The sequence below is a fragment of the Leguminivora glycinivorella genome, chromosome 9, assembly GCF_023078275.1.
Source record: "Leguminivora glycinivorella isolate SPB_JAAS2020 chromosome 9, LegGlyc_1.1, whole genome shotgun sequence".
Taxonomy (NCBI): Eukaryota; Metazoa; Arthropoda; class Insecta; order Lepidoptera; family Tortricidae; genus Leguminivora; species Leguminivora glycinivorella.
The window spans coordinates 2,469,296-2,493,678 of record NC_062979.1 but is presented as its reverse complement, the minus strand read 5'-3'; the positions used below and the strand labels follow the sequence as shown (position 1 = coordinate 2,493,678).

General features: G+C 38.6%; 1 protein-coding gene across 1 annotated transcript in view; it reads right to left on the bottom strand.

Annotated features, from left to right (window-relative positions):
• LOC125229803 overlaps nucleotides 1–17,959 on the bottom strand; it is a 125,046-nt gene extending 107,087 nt beyond the window's left edge. Inside the window, exon 1 of the mRNA XM_048134744.1 lies at nucleotides 17,687–17,959. Within this exon, the coding sequence (XP_047990701.1) occupies nucleotides 17,687–17,959 (273 nt within the window). The remainder of the gene's footprint in view (nucleotides 1–17,686) is intronic.
• Nucleotides 17,960–24,383: the final 6,424 nt, after the last annotated feature.

The window sequence follows — 24,383 nt, the reverse complement described above, 5'->3', positions numbered from 1 at the left end:
ACTGGTGTTGATAGCCTAACGCCTATAGAATTACAAGGCATAAGTACCTATACGTCACAATTTTATGGACATCTGTGACGACGAATTCGCTGACAACTTAGCTTGGTATGCCTCATTTTGCTAAATATTCATATAGATGCAGCAGATAAATGTGTAAAATTTACTTCCCAAAAATAGTTTAAGTACCAAAATTTGTTTCATGTAGGTATAAGTGAAATTGATTGACCTTTAAGTACTTAATTGTCTCATGAATACTGGACTGCGCATTTACATTTCATTACGAGTCACGAGGGTCGGTAGAACTATTCGTTGTTTAGCATATGTGGAAAAAGGAAATAAGTTTATTTACAATGTTTACGTGCTTTTAATCCTTGCGGAAACATTTCCGTGATCAAATTGGGTTTGGAATTGATAGTTTTTTCCTCTTCCTATTCTGTTTGTGGATTACGAATGTTTCTATCTTTATGAGATGAGATTTAGTCGTAATATTTGCATATGATACCTGTATAGCATATGTCCCGTGATATGTTTCCAGTTTTCCTTTATTTTTCAACATTGATATCTTTCGCAAATGTTTCTATGTTTTACATATAATACCTATAATATATAATTAAATACTATATGTTATAGTGAATTATAGTTAGTAACACAAAATATGTCCTGTCGTTTTCCTTGTTTTATTTATTTCTATCGTATAAATAACAAAAAGTTAAAAATAAGAAGTAGTGAATTTCTGCCCGTGTGGTGACGGGCTAAGAATTTCACCACCCCCTTTCTTCCCGTGGGTTTCGTAAAAGTCGACTGTGGGATATGGGTTAAATTGTGGCGTAGGCGAGAGGCTGGCAACCTCTGTCACTGAATGTTACAATTTCGTTTTCATTCAACCCCTTATTTGCCAAGAGTGGCACTGAAACTTGAGTAGTTCCATGTGCTCTGCCTACCCCTTAATGGGAAACAGGCGTGATTGTATGTTGTTGTAGTGAATTTCTATACATACTCGTACCTACTTAGTGCTTAAATCCAGACGAAATATCTGGTATAAATTTGAATACCGCGTCACTTCTTTTATTTAAGTATTCCGGCCTATCTTATCAAGTCTTACTAACTTGTATCAATAAGCAAAGAATTCCAATTACTCAGCCTTAACGAAGCCTTCAGGGATTCCCTATCGTTGTTCTCGCAATGAATTAGAATAGTGGCCCTTTACTTCCTTCTGAGCGACCCTTTAATTCCTTTTGATTAAAGCTTTTGTACATGTCAGTCAGGTCAATGGTCATGTCACTCATGTCAGGATTCTGCGGCGTTGAATTCTTTGTGTTATCGTAGAATGACTACATTGCTAACCAAATATGTACTATTTATAAATAATAAACAGACAGACAGACGAACAGAGCGGAACCATAAGGGTTCCGTTTGTACCTTTTTGGTACGGAACCCTAAAAAGAAACGCACTAATATTGTCATGTTATTTATCGTTTATTTATCTTTGCGTTTATTGAAATGTTAGAAATATGTTATGTAAGTCAGGCTCAGATCATGCCAAGCTTCTGCATCTTTTGTTTTTTCTGTGTTAACGTAAAACGACTACTGCCAACTAAATACTAAATAGAAAAGAAACGCGCTATTGTCTTGTTATTTCCTCCGCCTTCCAATTTGAGCTATAAACAACGAACGCAATTTACGTCTAAATTCGGCCTTTTCTATTCGGGTTTCGTAAACGGACGAAAATAAAAACCGGCCAAGAGCGTGTCGGGCCACGCTCAGTGTAGGGTTCCGTAGTTTTCCGTATTTTTCTCAAAAACTACTGAACCTATCAAGTTCAAAACAATTTTCCTAGAAAGTCTTTATAAAGTTCTACTTTTGTGATTTTTTTCATATTTTTAAACATATGGTTCAAAAGTCAGAGGGTGGGGGACGCACTTTTTTTTCCTTTAGGAGCGATTATTTCCGAAAATATTAATATTATCAAAAAATAATCTTAGTAAACCCTTATTCATTTTTAAATACCTATCCAACAATATATCACACGTTGGGGTTGGAATGAAAAAAAATATCAGCCTCCACTTTACATGTAGGGGGGGTACCCTAATAAAACAATTTTTTCCATTTTTTATTTTTGAACTTTGTTGGCGTGATTGATATACATATTAGTACCAAATTTCAGCTTTCTAGTGCTAACGGTTACTGAGATTATCCGCGGACGGACGGACGGACGGACAGACAGACATGGCGAAACTATAAGGGTTCCTAGTTGACTACGGAACCCTAAAAAACAAAATAGGATTATTTTGTCGTATCTTTGCTTTTACCTAAATGTACACTAAGATACAATTGCGGAAAAGAGGAAGTTGAGGATAATTCCGCACATGTATCGTACGACGTTTTCAGTACCAAGGTACATATGGCCATTTGAAGTTTCGACATGTGTATTGGAAAAACACGTTCCAGAGCTCTTATGTTCTCGAAATAAGCGCTAAGGACATCTTTTTAGCAAGCCATAATTATTTTTACATTTGACCATACTGTCGAAGGCCTTTCACAAAGCAACTCTCGTGATTCAGCTAACTTTAAAAGGCCTTGAGGGATGCCATCGTCGGGCGGCTGGAGGCTTGAAGGTCACTCCTTCGGAATGGGGTGCTTCTGATGACTCTATTTAAAAATTAGACGTTTTATTTGCTACTTTATAGGCTTGTGTCGTTCACGAACTATGAACTCCCAGCATTGACCGAAATGAACTGAATCTTTCCCTGCTCTGAGAATCGGTCTTGCTCATTTAGTTCAGTATAGGATCGGCGAGCGCGAGCGGTTTGGATCGAGAACGAGTGTGTGACTGCACCGACCGAGAGCGAGAGCTACTTAGCAGAGCAACAAAAAAACGTCAAGTTTTCATATTAAACTTCGGTTACTTAAAACCTTTCGGCCCGAAATGTTACTACCTATGGACTATTCGTTTCGTATCATTTTGACACTATCCGGTCCCATTCGTTCAGCGTTCTGATCTTTCCGACCGCAGTGGTCGCTGGTCTGGCTAAACTAAATGAGCAAAAGACCTATCAGAGCGAACTAGTTCGTGGGAGCGATTGAACGAGATTGGAGCGCTCCTACCGATCAACGAACGAAACGGCACAAGCCTACTACTTTATCACATGACAGCATCACTCATGGTAGTAATTCCCCAAATACTCGTGTTAGGTACATCTATTTTCTTCCTGCTAAGCCGATGGTCCCAGGTTTGAATCCCGGTAACCTGGGCGTTTATTTGAGTGACAAAGCCATAGGACGGGATAAAAAGTTGTCGGCACTGGCACAGCAAATGGAGGATATCCAATACTATTTACGAGAGAAAAACAAAGTCATTCTAGAGATTTATTGGCTGCCCAATAAATCAGGCAAGCGGACTGTATTGACGCCTTCGTACCCACATCAAATAAAATATCCTTTATTAATTCTAAAGTCACCCAACAACCGTAAAATATTTTTAGAAAATAAGTTGAAGGGACTGTGTCGGGAAATTATGTGTTTAACGAGATAGTACATATAATGGGACGGCAACGCGCATGTGACACCCCTTGAGTTGCAGGCGTCCATAGGTTAGGGTGACCGCTTTCCATCAGGCGGGCCGTATACCTGTTTTCCACCGACGTGATATAAAAAAACCGGCCAAGTGCGAGTCGGACTCGCCCACCGAGGGTTCCGTACAAACTTTCAATGGTTAAAATAACCATACTACTCATACTCATATTCATTTATTCATTCAACGCCATTTTACACGTCAAGATTTGATTTAAAAAAATAATATTCATACAACAATAATACTTAGAGAATAAATAGACAGAAGATTGAAATTACAAAAAGTTAGGCAATATTCACATAAAAAATGCACAAAAATATTTTTCTAATTAGGTAATAAAAAAATTGTCATAAGTGTAGAACGGGTGCTCGACCAGCCAATTTTTTAAGCGATAGGTACTTAAAGTTCGACACACTAGGCGCTTCAACCACATATTGCGGCAATTTATTATAGACGGCAGGGTCCATCACATGTGTTAATTTGACCGTAAATTGGATTTCGCCAATTTACGGTCGATACCTACTAACTTTCCGGCATTTCGAATGTTGTACTTGGAACACATGTTCTTAGTTATGTCACAGAATATATGTATAATAGTACAAGTACAGAAGGCTCACTCCTTTGATGTTCACAAAATGACGCTATTCTAAATTCTTACCTACATTAACAAACGGATCGCACGCGAGCAGCCAACATTGAATTTTTCCCCTCACTAGCTCGGAAACACGTGTTTTGTCCTTTAATACCAGCGGGTAAAAACGCATTTTATCCACTAGTGCTTTAAAATTGATAAAAGTAGGTGAATCTAGTAATAAAGATCGATTACCACCTGTGGAACTACTGGAAGCAGTGATAAAAAAAAATCTTGCAGTACAAAAGGCGGACTCATGCTTTAAGGCATTCTCTACTATGTTGATCTTTCTTTTATGCGGGGGGCTTCGCCCCCCGAGCCCTCCTTTATATGCTCTTGAGGGTCTCAAGAAAACCCTATCCCAACTTATTTTAAATACTACGTTGATCTTTCTTTTATTGTTTTCTTGTGACCGTTCAGAGTAAATAAAGGGGGGGCTCGGGGGCTAAGCCCCCGCAAAAAGAAAGATCAACGTAGTATTTAAAATAAGTTGGGATAGGGTTTTCTTGTGACCCTTAAGAACTGAAAACTTATTTTAAATACTACGTTGATCTTTCTTTTTTTTGGGGGCTTCGCCCCCGAGCCCCCCTTTATTTCCTCTGGAGGGTCACAAGAAAACCTTAACCCAACTTATTTTAAATACTACGTTGATCAGTCTTTTTTGTGGGGGGCTTCGATCGCCCCTGAGCCCCCCTTTACTTGCTCTTAAGTGTCTCAAAAAAACCCTATCCCAACTTATTTTAAATACTACGTTGATCTTTTTAGTAGTTCCAGTTCATATCTTCCGGCTCCATCATCAGACCTTGAAACCTTAATCGTAGTCAAAGTTCATTACAAGACTTTTCTAAGAAACGCAAAAACAGCTATGATACGATGTTACATCATGTAGTTCCAGTTCATATCTTCCGGCTTCATCATCAGACCTTGAAACCTTATCGTAGACAAAGTTCATTTCAAGACTTTTCTAAGAAACCCAAAAACTGCTATGATACGATGTTCCATCATGTAGTTCCAGTTCATATCTTCCGGCTCCATCATCAGACCTTGAAACCTAATCGTAGTCAAAGTTCATTACAAGACTTTTCTAAGAAACCCAAAAACAGCTATGATACGATGTTCCATCATGTAGTTCCAGTTCATATCTTCCGGCTCCATCATCAGATCAGTTCAACAGTACCATATTATTGTACTGTCATCAGAACTACATACAGCTGCCAATTATCATTACGCTACGATCCTTGGAAGATGGTTAAATTAGCCTCCGTAGATTCCATTACATAGTTAGTTACATACACGACGACCTAATAAAAGCGTGTTAATATTAATATTAGCGCCATCTAGCTGAGCCCTTCTTCTGTATGGTACTGAGGTAAGTACGTTTTATTCTTAGACTTTATCTGTCTATACGGAGTTATATATGTCTTTGACTAGAAGTATAGGTACTCTAATGAGTATTATTGTATTTAGCGCCGTCTCTCGGCAAAATTTACTAAGTAATTTACGCGACTTGAGACTTGTGCGAACCTTTAGGCATGGAAAGTCACATGAAAAGTTGTCGAATCTAATAATAGATGGCGCTGCATTTAAATTTCTTGACTGATAACTCTAATACTAAATTGAATATAGGTACTCTAAGGTAGAGCAGAGTCTAATACCTCCGCTTTACAAAAGACCGCAATCAAGTAGCACTAGACTTTACTCATTGTTGTGTTCCTGCCGGTGAGTAAGGCAGCCAGAGCTCAACGAGGGTGCGGTACTCCTTCCTTCCTTCCCCCTCCTTCCTTCGGTCCTTTGAGTCGTCGGCACCCAGGCCCCTTCTAAGTACAGGTTTGTACAAGTTTCTAATGAGTCGAGTCGGCAACGCACATGTGCCACTCCTTGAGTGGCAGGCGTCCATATGTAACAGTCACCGCTTTCCATCAGGCGGACCGTATGCATGTTTGCCACCTACGTGGTACAAAAAAAAAACTCTCGACGAACCTTAAACATTAAAAACTAAATCAAAATCGATTGATTTGTTCGGGAGCTATGATGCCAGACAGACATGTCAAGCGTCAAACCTATTATTATTATAATATTTTTGCGTTGGTGGTTAAAAACAAGAAACCTCCTTCAAAACTATAATAAAACACAACTTTCTATGAAAATCGGTAAAGTGCGAGTCGGATTTCGACATTTCCATACAAAAAGGTCATGAGCGCCTGACGACATGTGATGGCAACGTACACTAGATTTGTACTTTAAAGATTTTGCGTATATTTTGGAAACTATAAGAGATAGAGCAAATAGACTTCAGATTTTGGTTGTCGGTGGCACAATTTTTTTGTTTTCGTATATATACACCATTTTTTGGACCTATTAGGGCAATATTATGGTCAGTGCAGTTCTAAACAGTCGTAAGCGCCTCTTTTTTAGTAGGAACTTAAGTCATTTTGGCAAATGCTTAAAATTTTTAACAATTTCTAAACAGAAATGAATTTCTTTCTACCTGTCCATGGCGCTCACAAAATTTCAAAACATTTAGTAAGTACTTACAGCGGCAGTGAGTGAAAAATCTCAATTTGAGTTTTTTTCTCTTAACTCCGACTTACGCTTGACTGTAGATTTCCAATAGGTTTTCCTGTAATCTACAGGTAGAGGGCTATCTCGTGTATTTTTTTGAAAATTTTACGCTAAGTAGTTTCGGAGATAAGGGGGGGGGGGGGGGGGAATGGTCATTTTTTGCTTATTTTCTTAAATTACTTCTAAATTACCAAAATAAAAACTATAAAAAAAATATATTTGAGATGCTTATAAAATGCTCTTTCATTTGATATGTAGCACAATATAGTTCTAATAACTTTGATTTTTAATTTTCAATTTTACCCCCCAAAAGTGGCCCCTATGATTAAATTTCGTTTAATTTCATTTAATTATATTACATGTCCGTCTTTGGGCTACTTGTTTACATACGTGTGCCAAATTTCAAGTAAATCGGTCTAGTAGTTTCGGAGAAATCGGCTGTGACAGAGGGACAGACAGACACGCGAGTGATCCTATAAGGGTTCCGTTTTTCCTCTTTGAGGTACGGAACCCTAAAAAACATAAGGGTGAAGTCACATCTATCGGCATCGAGCCGCATTTTGTGCACATAGGTATCAAAAATCGCTCGTTAGTGCATGTACATATATACCTACGCGTGCATGCGTACGAATGCTTTCAGCTTTCCGATGCGTGTTTTCGTACTAATGAGCGATTTCTCATACATAAAATACTCGCTCATTTCTGCGACGCGAAACGAAAACGAAACGTCGCGAAAGGTAGTCTGGCTCTATCGCGCCAATACGCAAGAGCGATAGAGATAGATATCAACGAGCGTTTCGTTTCGTGAGCGTTTATGCCATTCGGCAACGTACCCTGGACAGAATTTCACTTAAATGAGAACCCCTTGCTTGAAATACATGTAGGTCACGCAACTCACGCATATGGCAATGAGCTAACGGAGCGGCGCGGCCACAGATCAGTGGCTGCGTTGCGTCGTTAAGGGTCCCATTCCTTCTGATTGCGCTCATCCCCGGACCGGAGGAGCTGGGTACGTATCCAAATGCACAAACGCTCACGATAATATTATTTTCGTACTCGTAGATATCTACACTATCGCTCTTTCGTACTGGTGCGACAGAGCCAGACTGCGTTTCGATCGGCATCTAGCATCAACGATTGTCATTCGGCTAAGCCGGCTGGCTGGTCGGAGTAATTGACTGGAATTACATCTTCAGTAACTCAGCTGTAATTCACTGTAATTCAGCTGAACCGATTTAGAAGGGGTATGGAAATAATTTGAATCTTAAGAAACGACACACAGGCTTGAGACTTTAATGTGGAATTGATCTCCTTAAGGGCGCTCTACCACATTAGCGAGTTGCGAGTTGAAAACGTGGCTAAGAACTCATTACGCACTCACCTCGCTACCCTCGGACCCGAATTGCCAAAGCAGGAAAAATGGCAAGCACAAATTTTTAGTGTAAATTTTTCTTAAGATTATGTTCATCATTAGACGCACGTAAAGCCTGAAATATATGTAGGCCACTCACATGGAAATGAGGTAATTGAGGTAATGGAATGGATGGAGGCCGTCATAGATCAGCGCATCGTTGAGGAGCCATTCCTTCTGATTGGCCTCATCGAATCCCTCGGGAACTGGCTTCTTCGAGTAATTGACAGGAATCGTTTACAGGAATGTAAACTGAAAATACTTATATATCGAGAGGTCTTCAAACGAATGTTTACACCATCCGGCTTTATAAGTATATATTAGATGGTGAAAAGGCACAAAGAATTTAAGAAAATGCCGTAATCATTTATAAATATTTTGCGTAGGTATAAGAAAAAAATTTTACCGCTAATGTGAGATAAAGTATGGATGCTTACTCTATCAGCTCCTATGAATCTCAGATATCCGAATCCGAATGTGTCCTTTCCTTTTGTTTCTTTCATTTTTAGTTTTATGAGGGAGAAAATACATATATATATTCAAAAGTGTGTATGTTCAGGATTCCAAATAAAATTCCAATACAAGTAGCCACTTCGTTTAGGCTTTGAATGCTCTAGCTAACATAAAAGGATTTGTCGACGCAATATATGCGAGGCCCGTGAAATGGCATCCGATTCGATTTGGAACCGCAGATGTGATGGAATGCATGATGCATGCAGTGACGGTAATTTTAAACGCTTTTCACCGAAGCGTTTATAACTATTTTAGCCTACGCATGGAGAAATGATTTAAATATGTTGAACTGAAAAAACATACGTACACTAATAACCAAGATGACAGTCGCTGGCAGAGAATTAAACAAAATGAATCGTATCCTTTTCTAGAAATACAGGCAGATAATACATGAAGGTATACCTGCTGTAATTCTAGGGTACTGACCATTTCTGAATCATATATCATCGCCTTCTTTAGAAATGTCCTGATTTTTGTCACGGTTAAATTAAAGACTACAGTATAGCATATTTAGATACTGTATGCAAATTATTCTAACTCCATGCACATGACAATCAACACGCCCTCTACAAGACATGTCATCATGTCATGAAACTAGTTTACTTAGGTACCGAATGTTAGCATTCGGTTACCCAATTTCGTAAAGTTCGTAAAATTGTCGCTACCAGATTCAATAAGATGTTGATCAGCTTCCAACCGAAGGGCTCAAGGGCCTTGAACTCGAAGCTTAAGTATACCGTTAAGTAACTGAGCCGAGTGAGAGTAATGAGGTACAATTTAATCCTTGAGCGGCCAAGATCGTCGGTACCAGTACAATACCCACAAGACTTGTGCGCAAATTGTTTACGATGAGAGCTAGTGATTTGGCAATAATGTATGCTGACTTTAGCTGCTATATGTATATAGAACTAGCTTTTGCCAGCGGCTTCGCCCGCGTTAGAAAGAGACAAAAAGTAGCCTAGATGTCACTCTCCATCCCTTCAACTATCTCCACTTAAAAAATCACGTCAATTCGTCGTTCCGTTTTGCCACGAAAGACGGACAAACAAACAGACACACACACTTTCCCATTTATAATATTAGTATGGATATCGGAGCAGAACAGCGCTAAAAAGTATCAGCCACACAAAAAATTGCGTTAGTGTGATACTCATCAGATATCAAAAGACATAATTAATGTCTTCTATACGATACTATCTGAATTAGATTCACTCGTATATTGTCTAATAGTGTAATGACCTATAAGAGATGCTATTCGTCTGACTAGTTTATTATCGGTACATGACGTCAAAATATCGACAGGTTTGCGAAGACAAAAGTTTTCCATCTACCGACGACCGGTCTGGCGCAGTCAGTAGTGACCCTGCCTGCTGCGCCGCGGTCCCGGGTTCGAATCCCGGTAAGGGCATTTATTTGTGTGATGAGCACAGATATTTGTTCCTGAGTCATGGATGTTTTCTATGTATTTATGTATTTCTCTATGTATTTATATATTATATATATCGTTGTCTGAGTACCCACAACACAAGCCTTCTTGAGCTTACCGTGGGCCTCAGTCAATCTGTGTAAGAATGTCCTATAATTTTTTTTATTATTTATTATTATTTGTATGTCTTTCCCATCACGGAACAATGGTATTCCGGACCTTTGGGAGGCGTGCGCGGGGCCGAAGCCAACACGTAGAGGCCCTTTCGACACTTTAATGAAATGTAAGGGGTACACCGAGCGGATGTTGCCCTTGCCCGTATCATGAGACACACGCGGAGGCAACACCCGCCAGGGTGTAAGGACTATTTGAGAGTTAATGGAATCTAAAATGAACTGGTCTATTTTGATGAAAGTGATGGACTAAATACTGGGCTATGGATAAAAAACCGGACGCCTGCCTAATAAAACGGTATCCAATTTTATTTCCGGCAGACGGTGACTCGTCTACCTTAGTTCAGTCCTTGATGCATATAGGTACGTCAATCGTCAAAGTACACACTCATCAATGGTGAGGGGTGAGGGTCATTATCATTGTTTTCTTTCACATCAACTGTTAAAAAAGGGGATTTTTCTTCCCCACTAGGAGAATGGCTAGTTCTTTTTGCTTGCTGATACCTAAATCGTAAAGTGTAACTTATCGTTGGAACATATTGACGCTAAGCCACATCTACATTTTACTGTCTATTTGGAGTAACTTCGTCGCCCGTCTTTAGTCTTGGCAAGCCTCAGCTGAGTCGATGCCAAAAGATGTCTCAATTCGTGTCGTGAGACCTTAATCGAACTTAAAAGGTTTAATCTCACTTTCAATCTCGCTGATCGCGCGACGAGTAATTGAAAGAGTGGCGTAATTTGTGACTCTGAAGAAAAATGTACCAGTTTGCTTTAACCATTGTCGCTTAGCGTACGGACGAAATATGCTTGTATCTCTATTCGAATTGCCTGTAGGCGCATCCTTATGACTAAGCGACAATTTGGTACCTTTAGCTTGAAAACGGCACATTTAGTTTTAAATTCCGTGCTCGAAGTTCCTTGGTCCAGTTAATCTTTCCTGTCTTAGAGGCAATGGACGTTATTGAAAACTTTGCAGGTGCATTGTTGTTGACAGTTCGGGGTCGATGAAAAATGCAAGATCTTCGTAGCAACATTAAATTGTCAATCGCTTTCGTGTCAATAATTATATTTGATACTGTAACGCAAAAAGTTGGGTTATACAATCTCTTAGAAAAACCCATAATGAGCAAGTAATTAGGATTCGATCAATGCTTTATTTATAATGACTGAAATTTTTTCACTAAATATCGGCTCATCGGTCAATATTTAAAGTAATTACGATACCGAAAGTGCTACGACGTGGTATAAGCCTAGGGTCATTGAACTAATTGACGTTTAAAGTGTTAAATTAGAGTGTCGACATTTTTCTATAGCTGTCGAACTGAATAGGAAGAGCTCACTAGCGTCCCAGTGGCCCGATTCTTACTGACATTTGAGATCGTATACAAAATACAATGTATCGCAGACATGTGTAGTTCCAGAGTGGAATCTCGGCGAAACATCACGTTTCTTTAACAGAACTGTTTCAAATTTTACTTAGTTTATATTCTGTAACTACTTATATGTAGTCCGTGTTGAGAACATAAATAAGAACTACGGACCCGTAACGGGCGGTCTCTAAGGACTCGTCACAGAGCAAATTACTGTTCTAATAAGTGTTTATACCTACCTTGTTAGATTTATTATACCCGAAGTCTGCTCCGCTGTGACAAATAGACAGTGTAATTAACGTAGCTAGTTATATATTATATTTTATGTAGCATTGTTTGATTTTCTTGTCTTGCCATGGGATACACCGAATTTATTATTGTAATAATTATGTCAGTTATAGTTAGTAGACTTAGTAGCAAAGATCCCCTAAACCGGTCACAAGCAAATGTATCCTATAAGACAGAGAGCTTCTTTCGACAGATTCTATCAATCATAACATAAGGCAGCAAAACAATAGTGCCATAGCGACAAATTTTCAGTTCGAACGAAACTAAATACGAGTACATTTATCGATAACGTAACAGGTTAACAAACAAATGTTTACATACATGTACGTAAATGCTAAATAATCCGCGACCCCGATAAATCGTTAGAGAATTCAGGGATCGGAATTCATTGCGCTCCTTACCGCCGGTATACGGCGCGAATTCAATATGGAGGCTGAGCTGCTTAAGCTGCAGCCGTTTACAATTCGACAAGCAATATGCCGAGGGAGATAGGGCCTCGTGAATTCTCGAGCGTACGTCACAAATGGAAATTTAAAGCGTGCAGCGAGCACATCAATACATAAGAAAGAACTGAGAAATTATGCGAGATTGACATTTTTTTATTTTTTGATAATCTTCGTCTTCTTTTTTGTATTTTTTATTTATTTATTTACATACATACATACAATCACCCCTGTATCCCAAAAGGGGTAGGCAGAGCACATGAAACTCTTCAGGTTTCAGTGCCACTCTTGGCAAACAAGTTTTGACATTGGAGTGACAGGTTGCTAGCCTCTCGCCTATGCCACAATTTCACCCATATCCCACAGTTGACTTCTTCGTGTACAACATCCACGGGAAGAAATGGTTTTTTTTATGAGCTAGGAGGCAAACGAGCACTTGTATTTTTCTGCCAATCGTGATAATCCTATTGAGCACCGAAGCTTGAACTCACGATCACGACACGACTTTTTATTGCTAAATTAAGGGGAAAATAAAATGGCTTCGAGGCCGTGAGTTTGCCATGGCATCAGGTGCCGACAGCCATGACGACGACGCTAACATGCAAACAAGCCAAGTTATATTGGCCAAATACCTCCACTGTACCCTGACCTCAGGTACCAACCAACTCTTCAATAATTGGAGTCGTTCTTACACTGTGTCATCTAAACGAAATAGCTAAGGCGTGCTAAGGCCTCAAATCTACACATTCGTCACAGACTCACGGCTGTAATACCTTCTAATCTTCAGCAAACACTGACAAAATAGGGCATGGTGACCCATTTGTGGTTTATCTCAGAGATATATTAGTGGTATTGTGGCTTAATGTACTAAAGGTCACCATTGTTGTTATATTAGTGACGTGCTGACGTGTTTATAAAAACGTTTAAAGATAAATTGTTAAGTTATTCACAAAAAGTAATTAAATAAAAAATCTTTGCTTGGATTGGGTGCTCACTTCCGTTACGGGTTTCCTCAAAGATTTTAGTTATTTTAGATACTTCACGTAGTAAACCTACTGAAATTTTTTTAGATTTAGATCAACCTACTGGTCAAATGTCGATGCCTAATACCTAATATCAGTAATAACCTACATTCGAGCAAAACGCATTACATTACAAAATAATCACTTGCCTACTCAAGCAGATATTTCGTCTCGTAAATTAAATTATGTAACACCCTCTGACACAGAGCGGAGTCAATTTAACTGTTTACAGTTTAACAAGTTCGTCAGAGGCTAACTTTAGTTTCGGGTATCAGTAGACTATACAAGTACACAATAGCCCAAACACCAAAAGCAAAACGCAGTAACTGCCACCAAAAGCCTACATAAATTTTGAGACCCACAACTTCGAAATAAGATTTTAAATTGCACAGAAACTTGACCGTACAACTTGGTATAATACGTGCTGTGGTTGCCTTCATCATGACATGAATTCCTTTTGCTTTTCGCGTCGAACGAGAAAGAATCCAGCGTAACCGTGACCTCTGAATCATAACAAACAATAGGAATAAGAAAGGGTCCTTATAGTGGGTGTGATTGTCCAACTAGTTTGATATGGTGAGGAATAACTAGCTTATCGCGCCCGTGACTCGAAGACCTTTGACCTTCGCTGTTTACAAAAACTGGGTGTGATGTGTCGATTGGCGCGTTTTGAACATTATTGCATTCGATACGAAGAATTGCTAGGATTATTTCGAGTATTTGAATTACTTTATCAAACTCATGCCGCTTAATATGCGAGTTTTTGCTGTTGCCATGGGAGCACAAATAATTAGATTCGGTCATCACATGTTTCCTGGAGATTAAAGTCAAAACTAAAGAGTACAGTTTTTATAACACTGAAATGGAACAAAGTCAGTAGATATCAGACAAAAATTAAGCCTATGTCATCAGTCATCATCATCAAACAAAACAATGATTTGTACCGTATACCAGCTAAGACTACGTGGCCAGGGTCAGCACGGTTTTCTATAGATCCCATCAAATCCAGTTCACCTGGCCTAATTAAATTGAGTGATTCGTCCAAAAGGTAAGCAAAGTCATGGGTGACTCTACAAAAAACCAAATTGCAGTGAGTAATGATTTTAAGTATTTCCTCGTTTCATCATTCGGGACCATGATGAATCTTCAAATCTAGCTCCAGAATTAAATGTAAATAAAATTGTAATGTAAGAGTTAAGAATTGCACCACCCCATTTCCTCTCATGGGTGTCGTAGAAGACGACTGTGGGATATAAGTTCCATTGTGGTGTGGGCGCTGAGTTGGCATCCTGTCATTGCAGCATCACAATTTGGTTTTCTTTCAACCCCTTAATTGCCAAGAGAGTCACTGAAACTTGAGCAGTTTCATGTGCTCTGTCGGGTACCGTTTGAGAACATTTTAATCTGAGGAAGTAGTTTTCCCACCCGGTCTTTCTCAAATTATAATATGACTGCGGTGAAACTCAAGTCCGTCAAATTTTTCATACATTTACCTAGTACGGTTTGCCGGAGTTTTGCCAACTATTGAAAAGCTTTTACTGTAAAACTTTGATACTACTTCTCGTAAAAAGTGGTGGCCATTTGTTCAACTTACACACTTTCGAACTTGAAACTGTCTCATTCGCGTCGCAGTTTTGTTTCATTACTGTGAAATAGTGCGCGAAGTTCCATTTCCTACTGGAAACTTTGTCACTAAAACGTTTAATATATAATAGTGTTAAACATTAAAAATCTGCAGAAATTTCTTCTTAATCCACACTAATATTATAAATGGGAAAGTGTATGTGTCTGTTTGTTTGTCCGTCTTTCACGGCAAAATGGAGCGACGAATTGACGCGTTTTTTTAAGTGGAGATAGTTGAAGGGATGGAGAGTGAAGTGACATAGGCATCACGGAATTTCATTTTGATTTAATGAACAATAGCGGAAGGAGGCCATTATTTCAAGAAAAGAACACGATTAACACATTTCAGCTATAAAGTCTGTTGTGGTCCTATAGTATAGTTAATAATTTAAACACCGACACGGTCAATTTCAGACACACAATACCACAATTGCGGCCAATATCCATCAATCAACATCGATATTGCTCGTTTAGTGGGTTTAGGTTGACCAAGTAAATGCTCAAACTTGAGGAATATCCTAAGACTTATATTAACCGGGATATATTTAGACCGATATATTTTTACCCGACTACGGCAACGCAAAAGGAGGGTTATGATTTTAACCGGTATGTATGTGGGTATGTATGTTCATTTATTCCCTCATAACTTCAGGGTGCGTAGCCGAATGGCACTAACGCTCACGAAACGCTCACGAAACGAAACGCTAGTAGATATTTGTCTCTATCGCTCGTGCGTATTGGCGCAACAGAGCCGGACTAACTGGCGTGGCGTTTCGTTTTCGTTTGGCGTCGGAGAAATGCCATTCGGCTACGCACCCTGTACTCATTATTCATTTTTGTCAAGCTCCCGATATTTCGATGCAGTTACATGCATCATCAAAAATCTCTGGTCCCGTCAATAGTTGCGTCAAAAATCAAAAAGGTAATCACGGTCTACATCCCGGTCAATATAAGTCTAATGAAACTAACAGTGAACCATTCAAAACTTATAGAGGAATATCCGTCTGAGTACTCCGAATAGGGACTGACTGATCTTGGACAATGGGACGCCAGCTGCCTGTTGCCCCGGGGCGGGGGGAGGGGACGCAGGTAGCCCGGGTTAGACGCCGTTAACGGGAAGCCGGGATAACACTACCCAACCAAATTTAACGACTTTAGGTTCCTAACTAACCTTATGAATCTCTGTGACGATGCGACTTGGTCGGTTAGTCCAACCTTTTTGTCAACTTGCGGGCCTTACGGCCACACAATAGTCGTGGATATTTTATGATTTTTATGCGTGGAGTACCTACATATTTCAAAGAAGTAATTCTAGCACAAAAGAAGTGAATTTTCCGCATTGCGCTTCAGGTTTATTTTCAGGGCAATTTGCAAGGTCTGCATGGTTTGCCTATAATAGCTGTGGATCGTTTCGCTGACGTAGTACCGAAATGGGGCAACGAAACAGACGAAATAGTTGAAGTTTATGTTGCAACGGTCGCAGTTCGCAGCGTAAGCGTTCGAACATTTTTTACACGATTACTCGAAAAGACGTGTACCTACTACCTACTCGTATAAGTCTATTACAGTTTAGGGTTTAGGTAACTGTAAATTTTACATCGTAAGGTATATAAATAAAGAGTAGGGTAGTAGATACATATATCCATGCTAATATTATTAATGGGAAAGTCTGTGTGTCTGTTTGTTTGTCCGTCTTTCACGCGGCAAAACGGACTACGGAGCGACGAATTGACGTGATTTTTTAAGTGGAGATAGTTGAAGGAATGGAGAGTGACATAGGCTACTTTTTGTCTCTTTCTAACGCGAGCGAAGCTGCGGGCAAAAGCTAGTGTACCTATACTCGTTTTCAGATTTTCAATTTATGGAGTTCGGACTTTTAAAAGTTTAGTAGGAACGTCGGGCGCAATGAAACCCACAAATTGGATGAAATCCGTAATCCTTCGGATTTAGACTCTACTGAGAGTTCATTAATAAGTTGTAATATGTTAATTTTATAGTCGATGAGTAGAATATAGTGAACCAGTTATAAGTGTCATGTCTAACAATGTAATATGGAAACGATAGAGCATGTTTATGTAATTAGTTAACTTTATGATAAAGGTAAGTTTATGCATATACAATATAATACAAAATATATTCTTAGCCTATTTAAGTCCTCATATAGGTAGGAATAATTAATAAATTCCATAAAAAAATATTGCTCTTTTACTAATACGATTACCAAACCGAACATTGGGAAAAATCTTTCGGGTGTCTCTTAAAATAAAGAAGGAAAACCTGTTATAATAGGTACCGAACTCTACCTAACAGTTGCATGTTATAAATGCATTGTTAGCTCGACTCTACATGATCTCTAACTCATTTACATATGTTTGTAAACGAAAATGCCATGTGTATGTGGTGTACTTAACATATTTTTCCAAAAATGTATTTGTTGGTATGATTGATACGTTAATTATAAATTAAACATGTCCTGTTCTTAGATTTTCAACTGACATATTGACCAAGAACTCCAAAATTGTCACCATAAATTCAATATCACGTCCATAATTCGACTCATTCATCATCTATGACACCTCACCTGAAGTATGCAAACACAATTAATCAACCCTGTAATAACCCCTTATAATCTCTGGCACAGGGCTCCACATACCGCGAACGCGATGTTGATGAATATGAAGACCTTGTCCGCGGTGCAAATCCCTCGGGCACACGCCATGGTCCTGTGTGTCACCGAACCATCACACGATTCACACGCGATGTAAACACGGGCGCGGAGGACGCGCGCGAAGCCCCTCGCGGCTGGTAAGGCACTGAGCGGAGTCTCAGCGGAGCGCCCGTTGCGCGCGCCGCCCCGCCCGGCACCCCGATAAAGCTCTTGGAATGCAAGCTTCCAGTGTTCAGAACTGTTCCTTGCTGTTCTCATGCTTGGATGGTGAACCGTGAGGTGATAAGACTGATACAGATGTATGCATTCTTTGTACTGCCAAGTTTGTAGATAGGTCGCATTGTCTGCAGACTCTAACTTTATTAGCAATAGCAAGGTATACTATTTTTGCGAAAGAGCAGGCGAACACGCGGTCACAGTCGCCTATGGATAAAGCAATATCAGAAGAGCCAGTTAGGTATGCTTTGTCGACCTTTGAGAACCCTTGAATGCTTCTTAAGGAACACTAACACAGCTGAAGAAAGTTCAAAAAGTTTTTGAACGACATAAGTGGAGATGTGTAAACTGTAAGCTGCCTACTTAGACGTTAATTTCCCATAGCAAAGACAAACCAAAGAAACATGGGATTTCAATGAAGTTGTCATCAACAGTGTATTGACAGAGTCATACATTTACCTAAAGTTCAAGTAAACTAACTACCTTAGGTAAACAAAAGATTCAAGATCATTGAGTCAACACAAGGAAAACAAACAATGCCTACACTTAAGGACCCTTTGAGTAAGGAAGATCGCATTAGCCATTTATTTGTTCTGCGACAATGACCTAGGGATTTCGACTTTACTTGGTTTTGTATCGGAATCACACTTACCTGACCTTAATACTATCAAGCAAACAAAATGAAGCTTTAGCACGACTAACTCGAAGTTTTACCACCACCTGCTTAATTATTTTTGCTTCAGAGAGTTTAGACTGTTCAGAGTCGAAGTGCTTATAACGGTCCAGTCCACTACAACAAGATCAAATTTTTTGTCCCAATCATTGAAGCAGCTAATTACTCGACGTTATAGTAGGATTGGAGGTCACAAGGCCTCCAAGAACCACATATGTAATGTTGCTTTTGTGGACTTCTTTAGCCTGACATCGCAATGGTAATATGTACAATGATAAAAGAAATAAGAAATCTAAAATCTTGATAAAGACCACCGACGAAATGTCCACAGTAGTACGCTATGAGTCATCAAAAAGCATTCCTCATCTGTACAACGCAGTGTCCGCAAGCGACCGACAACACAGACGTCTTTATTTAATTCAATTGGTCGTTCCCGCCGACTTCTTGACCTTTCTATCATAAGAAAATGAACCGAGTTGACTATATTATATTCTATATTTTTAATACCACTGGGGGACATCGAGAATAGGGATAATTGATGTCACCGGTGCAAAGTTTATGTAAAAGACACACAAAGAAGGATTTTGTCAAAAATGTATGTACTTGTACTTAAGGCGAGCAGAATAGTCTTGTTTTAATATTCACTGTCTGTATTTAAATTAAATAATTCGTTTATATAGGTAGTAGGTACCTATATGTACAATTATTCAAACATGTCTGCCATGCATGCCTGTATTCATAAAAGGGATAAGCAGAAACCGTGAAACGTGCCACTCTTAAATTGTGATATTGCAGTGACTGTACCCATATCCCACAGTCGACTTCTACGACACCCACGTGAGGTAAGACGTGAAATTAAGCACACAGACAAGCCTGTCCACGTAAAAACGAAATTATTCACGAAAGCATTCCTTTCCTACAATACCGTACTGTTCTGGCGCCGTCTTATCTAATTCAATTGGTCCAGCGCTGACCCGTTGACCTACCTACATAGTCCCCCTTTATGCTCGAAAGCTAATGAGGGTTAGGGTTTAAGCGATATGTGGTTCACTTATTTATACCTTACTATACATACCTTACGAGCTAAGATATATACACCGTGTTTCACTTAACACTAAAAACCTGAAAACAGTTTGTTCAGAATCGAGAGTAGAATCGATTCAGCTATATCTTGATGGGGGTAATATTTTTATTTAAATTTGTATTATTAGTTATTTTTTACGTGCCTATTCTATTGTACTCGTAAGACAACATTGTGTATATCACATTGCTAGAGGTTATTTACCTTTTTCAGTATTTAGGGGTATTAATACTGGCTGGTTACTTGAACGATTATTTTTTCGCTACGAGTTTGACGTTGTTTGTCAGTTTAATCTTAATGTTTATCATAAGTCATAACAAATTGAACTCGTACCTAATTACAACCTTGTCATTTTAAACATTGGGTTTTACCTAAATTTGCTTACTGCGATTACCTGTCCAATTTGAAGTTTACTGTGAAAAACTTTAAAGTGTTTTACAGTGACATCTTAGCTGTCTCTTGGTAAACCTTATGTCGTTGCAGTAACGTACACAAATAAATAGTTTTGTGGTTTATGGTGGAAGTTAGCAATTATTTTATTGAGTGTAGAGCTAAAAGTTAAGTAGAGCTGTACAAAAAATTAAAAATTTAATTAAAAAAAAGTAACCATCAGATTAAAAGATGAATACTCTAGATGAGTTTAAAAAAATAAAAATCAGTTGGGGTGTCTGAGGTTTTGAGTGTTACCGGAAACACGGTGTATATTGTTTGGTAATATAATTCGCGTTTCCCGGGACCTAATTAAGTGCGTTTTCACATTAATCCGATCCGCAAAAATCAATGGCGGCTCCAATGTATGGGATATGGGTTTATGGGTCCTACATCCGATATCGGATCGGATAATGTGAGAACGTACTAAGACTAAGCTAGATCGATTTTTCACCCCCGAAAACCCCCACATAACAAATTTCAGCGAAATCGTTAAAGCTGTTTCCGAGATCGCTTGTATATACATATAAATATTATGTACTAGCTTTTGCCCGCGGCTTCGCTCGCGTTAGAAAGAGACAAAAAGTAGCCTGTGTCACTCTCCATCCCATCAACTATCTCCACTTAAAAAAACACGTCAATCCGTCGCTCCGTTTGGCCGTGAAAAACGGACAAACAAACAAACACACATTATATATCTTTGGTGAAACAACGAATTCTTCCACTTCAGATTATAGAATAACTATCTTTTGCCCGCGGCTTCGCTCGCTTTAGAAAGAAACAAAAAGTAGCTTATGTCACTCTCCATCCCTTCAACTATCTCCACTTAAAATATCACGTCAATTCGTCGTTCCGTTTTGCCGTGAAAGACGGACAAACAAACAGACACACACACTTCCCCATTTATAATATTAGTACCTATGGATATAGAGGAATTTCTTATTTAAAGGTGGTTTTCTTATTTAGGTACCTACTTCCAGAGATGTGTACTTATGTGTATAGTATGCCTAATTACACATTATTTTTACAATTTTTCTTTTTGACAAGCCGGCCCGCAGCACGCCGGATGCCGAAGTCATCTAATACATATAGAACAGAAAACTTAGTCCTGACCTTTATCTGGAATTTCTGATTACATTATGTATTCATAATTCATATTGTCCTAGCCTTTAATACGAGACGGTCGAATCTAATGATATCCTGATCAGAGCAGACACGCGACAAACCGGTTGCCGGGCAACGACCCTGGCTCTTGATCTCGAGATTCAAACCCGCGACCGGTCTGGCTAATACTGTCAATCAAGTATAGGGCTTATAAAGGGAGTAGCCAGGCAGAGGGCCATTTATATTATTTTTTACCTACACAACATAAAATATAAAATATTTGATGTGCTTTCTTATCTGAACTGTGTCCTCTATACATAATACAATTATTTTAATTGCTATTCGTTTTTTGTAGTTTCTGGTTCGGGCCATGCATGTTTGTCTGTCAAATAGTCCTCGACTCTGTAATAAGCCTTTAACATCAATGATTTTTTTAAGTAGTTCTTAAGAGCTGGGAGGGGTAATCTCAAAGCAGTGTCAGGTAACTTATTATAAAAATGAATGCATTGCCCAACAAATGACTTCTGTACTTTACGGACACGAAACTTCTTTATGGCAAGCTTATTTTTGTTTCTAGTGTTATAATTATGGATATCAGAATTCTTAGTGAAACAGTCTAAATTCTTAACAACATAAATTATACTATCATAAATGTATTGGGAAGCTACAGTTAAGATATTAATTTCTTTGAAGAGTTCTCTTACTGATTCACGTGTTCCTAAGTTGTAAATAGAACGAATGGCTCTCTTTTGTAATACAAAGATAGTCTGTATGTCAGCTGCTTTGCCCCAAACCAGAATACCGTATGACATTACACTGTGAAAATAACTATGATACACTAGGCGAGCTGTCTCAACATTAGTCAGTTGCCTGATTCTCCTAACGGCGTATGCGGCTGAACTTAATTTGCTTGCTAGTTTCCTTATATGAGGACTCCATTGTAGATTTTTGTCCAATGTCCAAGCCAAGGAACAGTGTTGTATCTACCATCTCTAAGCATTCATCATTCAAAAGTATTTTTGTATCGATTGGTTTAACATTCGGCAGAGAGAATCGAATACATTTGGTTTTCTTAGAATTAAGAAGTAAATTGTTGACAGTAAACCACTGCAGTACATCAGCTAACGTGCTATTAATTACATTGTAATCCGTAGATTTTCGGTCAACATTAAAAAGCAGTGATGTATCATCAGCAAAAAGTACTATTTCACAAAAGTTTTTTACTATACATGGCAAATCATTTATATAAACCAAAAACAGGAATGGACCTAAAATTGAGCCTTGTGGCACTCCTAATTGGACAACAGTCCCGCTAGAGTGAGTTTTGTTAACAACTACTATTTGTGTTCTATTGCTAAGGTAAGAAGACATAAAGTTTAGGGCATTTATAGACAAACCATAGTGTTTTAATTTCAAAATGAGCGTTCCATGATCCACACAATCAAAGGCTTTTGAAAGATCACAAAATATGCCAATTGCATCACAAGAATTTTCCCAAATATTATATATATGTTTAATGAGTACCGAAGCAGCATCGGTCGTGGAACGGCCCCTTGTGAAACCGAACTGTTTGCTTGTAAGTAATCTATGTCTGTTGAAGTGTCCCAGTAGATCATTTAACATTAGTTTCTCAAAGACTTTACTTAGAACCTTATTATTTCGGATGTTTCGAAGAAGCGTGAAGGTACCCCGAATCGAATTGAAACGAAATAGGTATCTACCGCGACGTACCTACAGTTCCTTAAATATGTACAAAAATAAATAAAAAGAATCATAAATAATCCGTCTTTTCTCACGAAAATGATTTATACTACACAACACACATTACAGGAAAAAACTATAGAGAAGTAAGTATATTGTAGGTAGGTAAACGGTAAGTGGTAGGGGCAACTTTACCTAGCACAGCACAACCCAACGACTAGAATATTAAAGAGCACTAATTAAATTTTAACTCTATACCTACGAGGAGTCGACTCTCGCCGATCAAAATATGCATGACAAGACTGCCAGATAGATAGGACACATATGTAACCTTATCTAATAGGTAAGTGCGTTTTCACATTATCCTAAGAGGCCTAAGAGCTAAACTAAAATAAGTGACAGCACAAATATCAAACAGATGCGGAATACCGCCACTGTACAAGTAAATTGACAACAGACATAAGACGGAATATTAACTTAATAACATGAAAAGGACAGTAACATAATAAACAAGCGACAAATTAAACATACAAAGAGGAACAGTAAGTATTAGTTGAGGGCAAGGACTAAAAAACTACTACTGTTAGTTATTAAAAGCTGATTAGATTAGGTATTTTTCTGTTTGAAGAGTAATAATAGTTTTAGTTTATTTGAGATATAGGAAGGATTTCAAAGGCAATAATCAAAGATAGCGGCTTAAATGTATGGGATCGCGGTCCTACATCCGATATCGGATCCGATAATGAGAAAACGCACTTATTTGGGTGAACAGTATTTTATATATTAAGCTATTTATATAATTTACCTTAACATACATTAATTCCGGAAGTTTTGTAGTTTTTGTTTTTAAATCACCACGGTGGCAAACAGGCATACGGCATACGGCCCGCCTGATGGAAAGCGGTCACCGTAACCTCCTGCAACCTGCAACACATGAGCGTTGCCGACCCATTAGACACTTGTACACTCCTTGTAGTATGGGAAAATTTTAAAAATCTGTCCCGAAAGTTATTACCTAATATCAGTAGTTTACGTCTGTCATTGGTTTTATAAATGTTTTAATCCATGCAACGGCTGACGTAATTTCTACGTGGAAACGTGAGCAGAGCACAGCCGCAAATAGGGATGTTGACTCATTGTGTTGTGCATTTTACTAAACTCAGACTAACTCAGTTACATAGATTAGTAAACAAAGTGGCAATACCTACAATAAATAATAATGTAATTAATACTAAATTAGTTCAATTGTTTGGTGTATGTTTATCGAAAATAAAAGCTCTATCAATAAATACAGCGTGTGTATTCCATACGGGCGAATATCTTGTGGACGGTTAGTATAGGACCTGAGGAGCCTAACTACATGTTTTTTTTTATAGATGAGATATTTTTTTTTCATACATAAAAATTCGGCACGCAATGTATTATGTCCAAATCAATTAACGTATCTACCTAAACGTCATTACGACATTACGTTTATG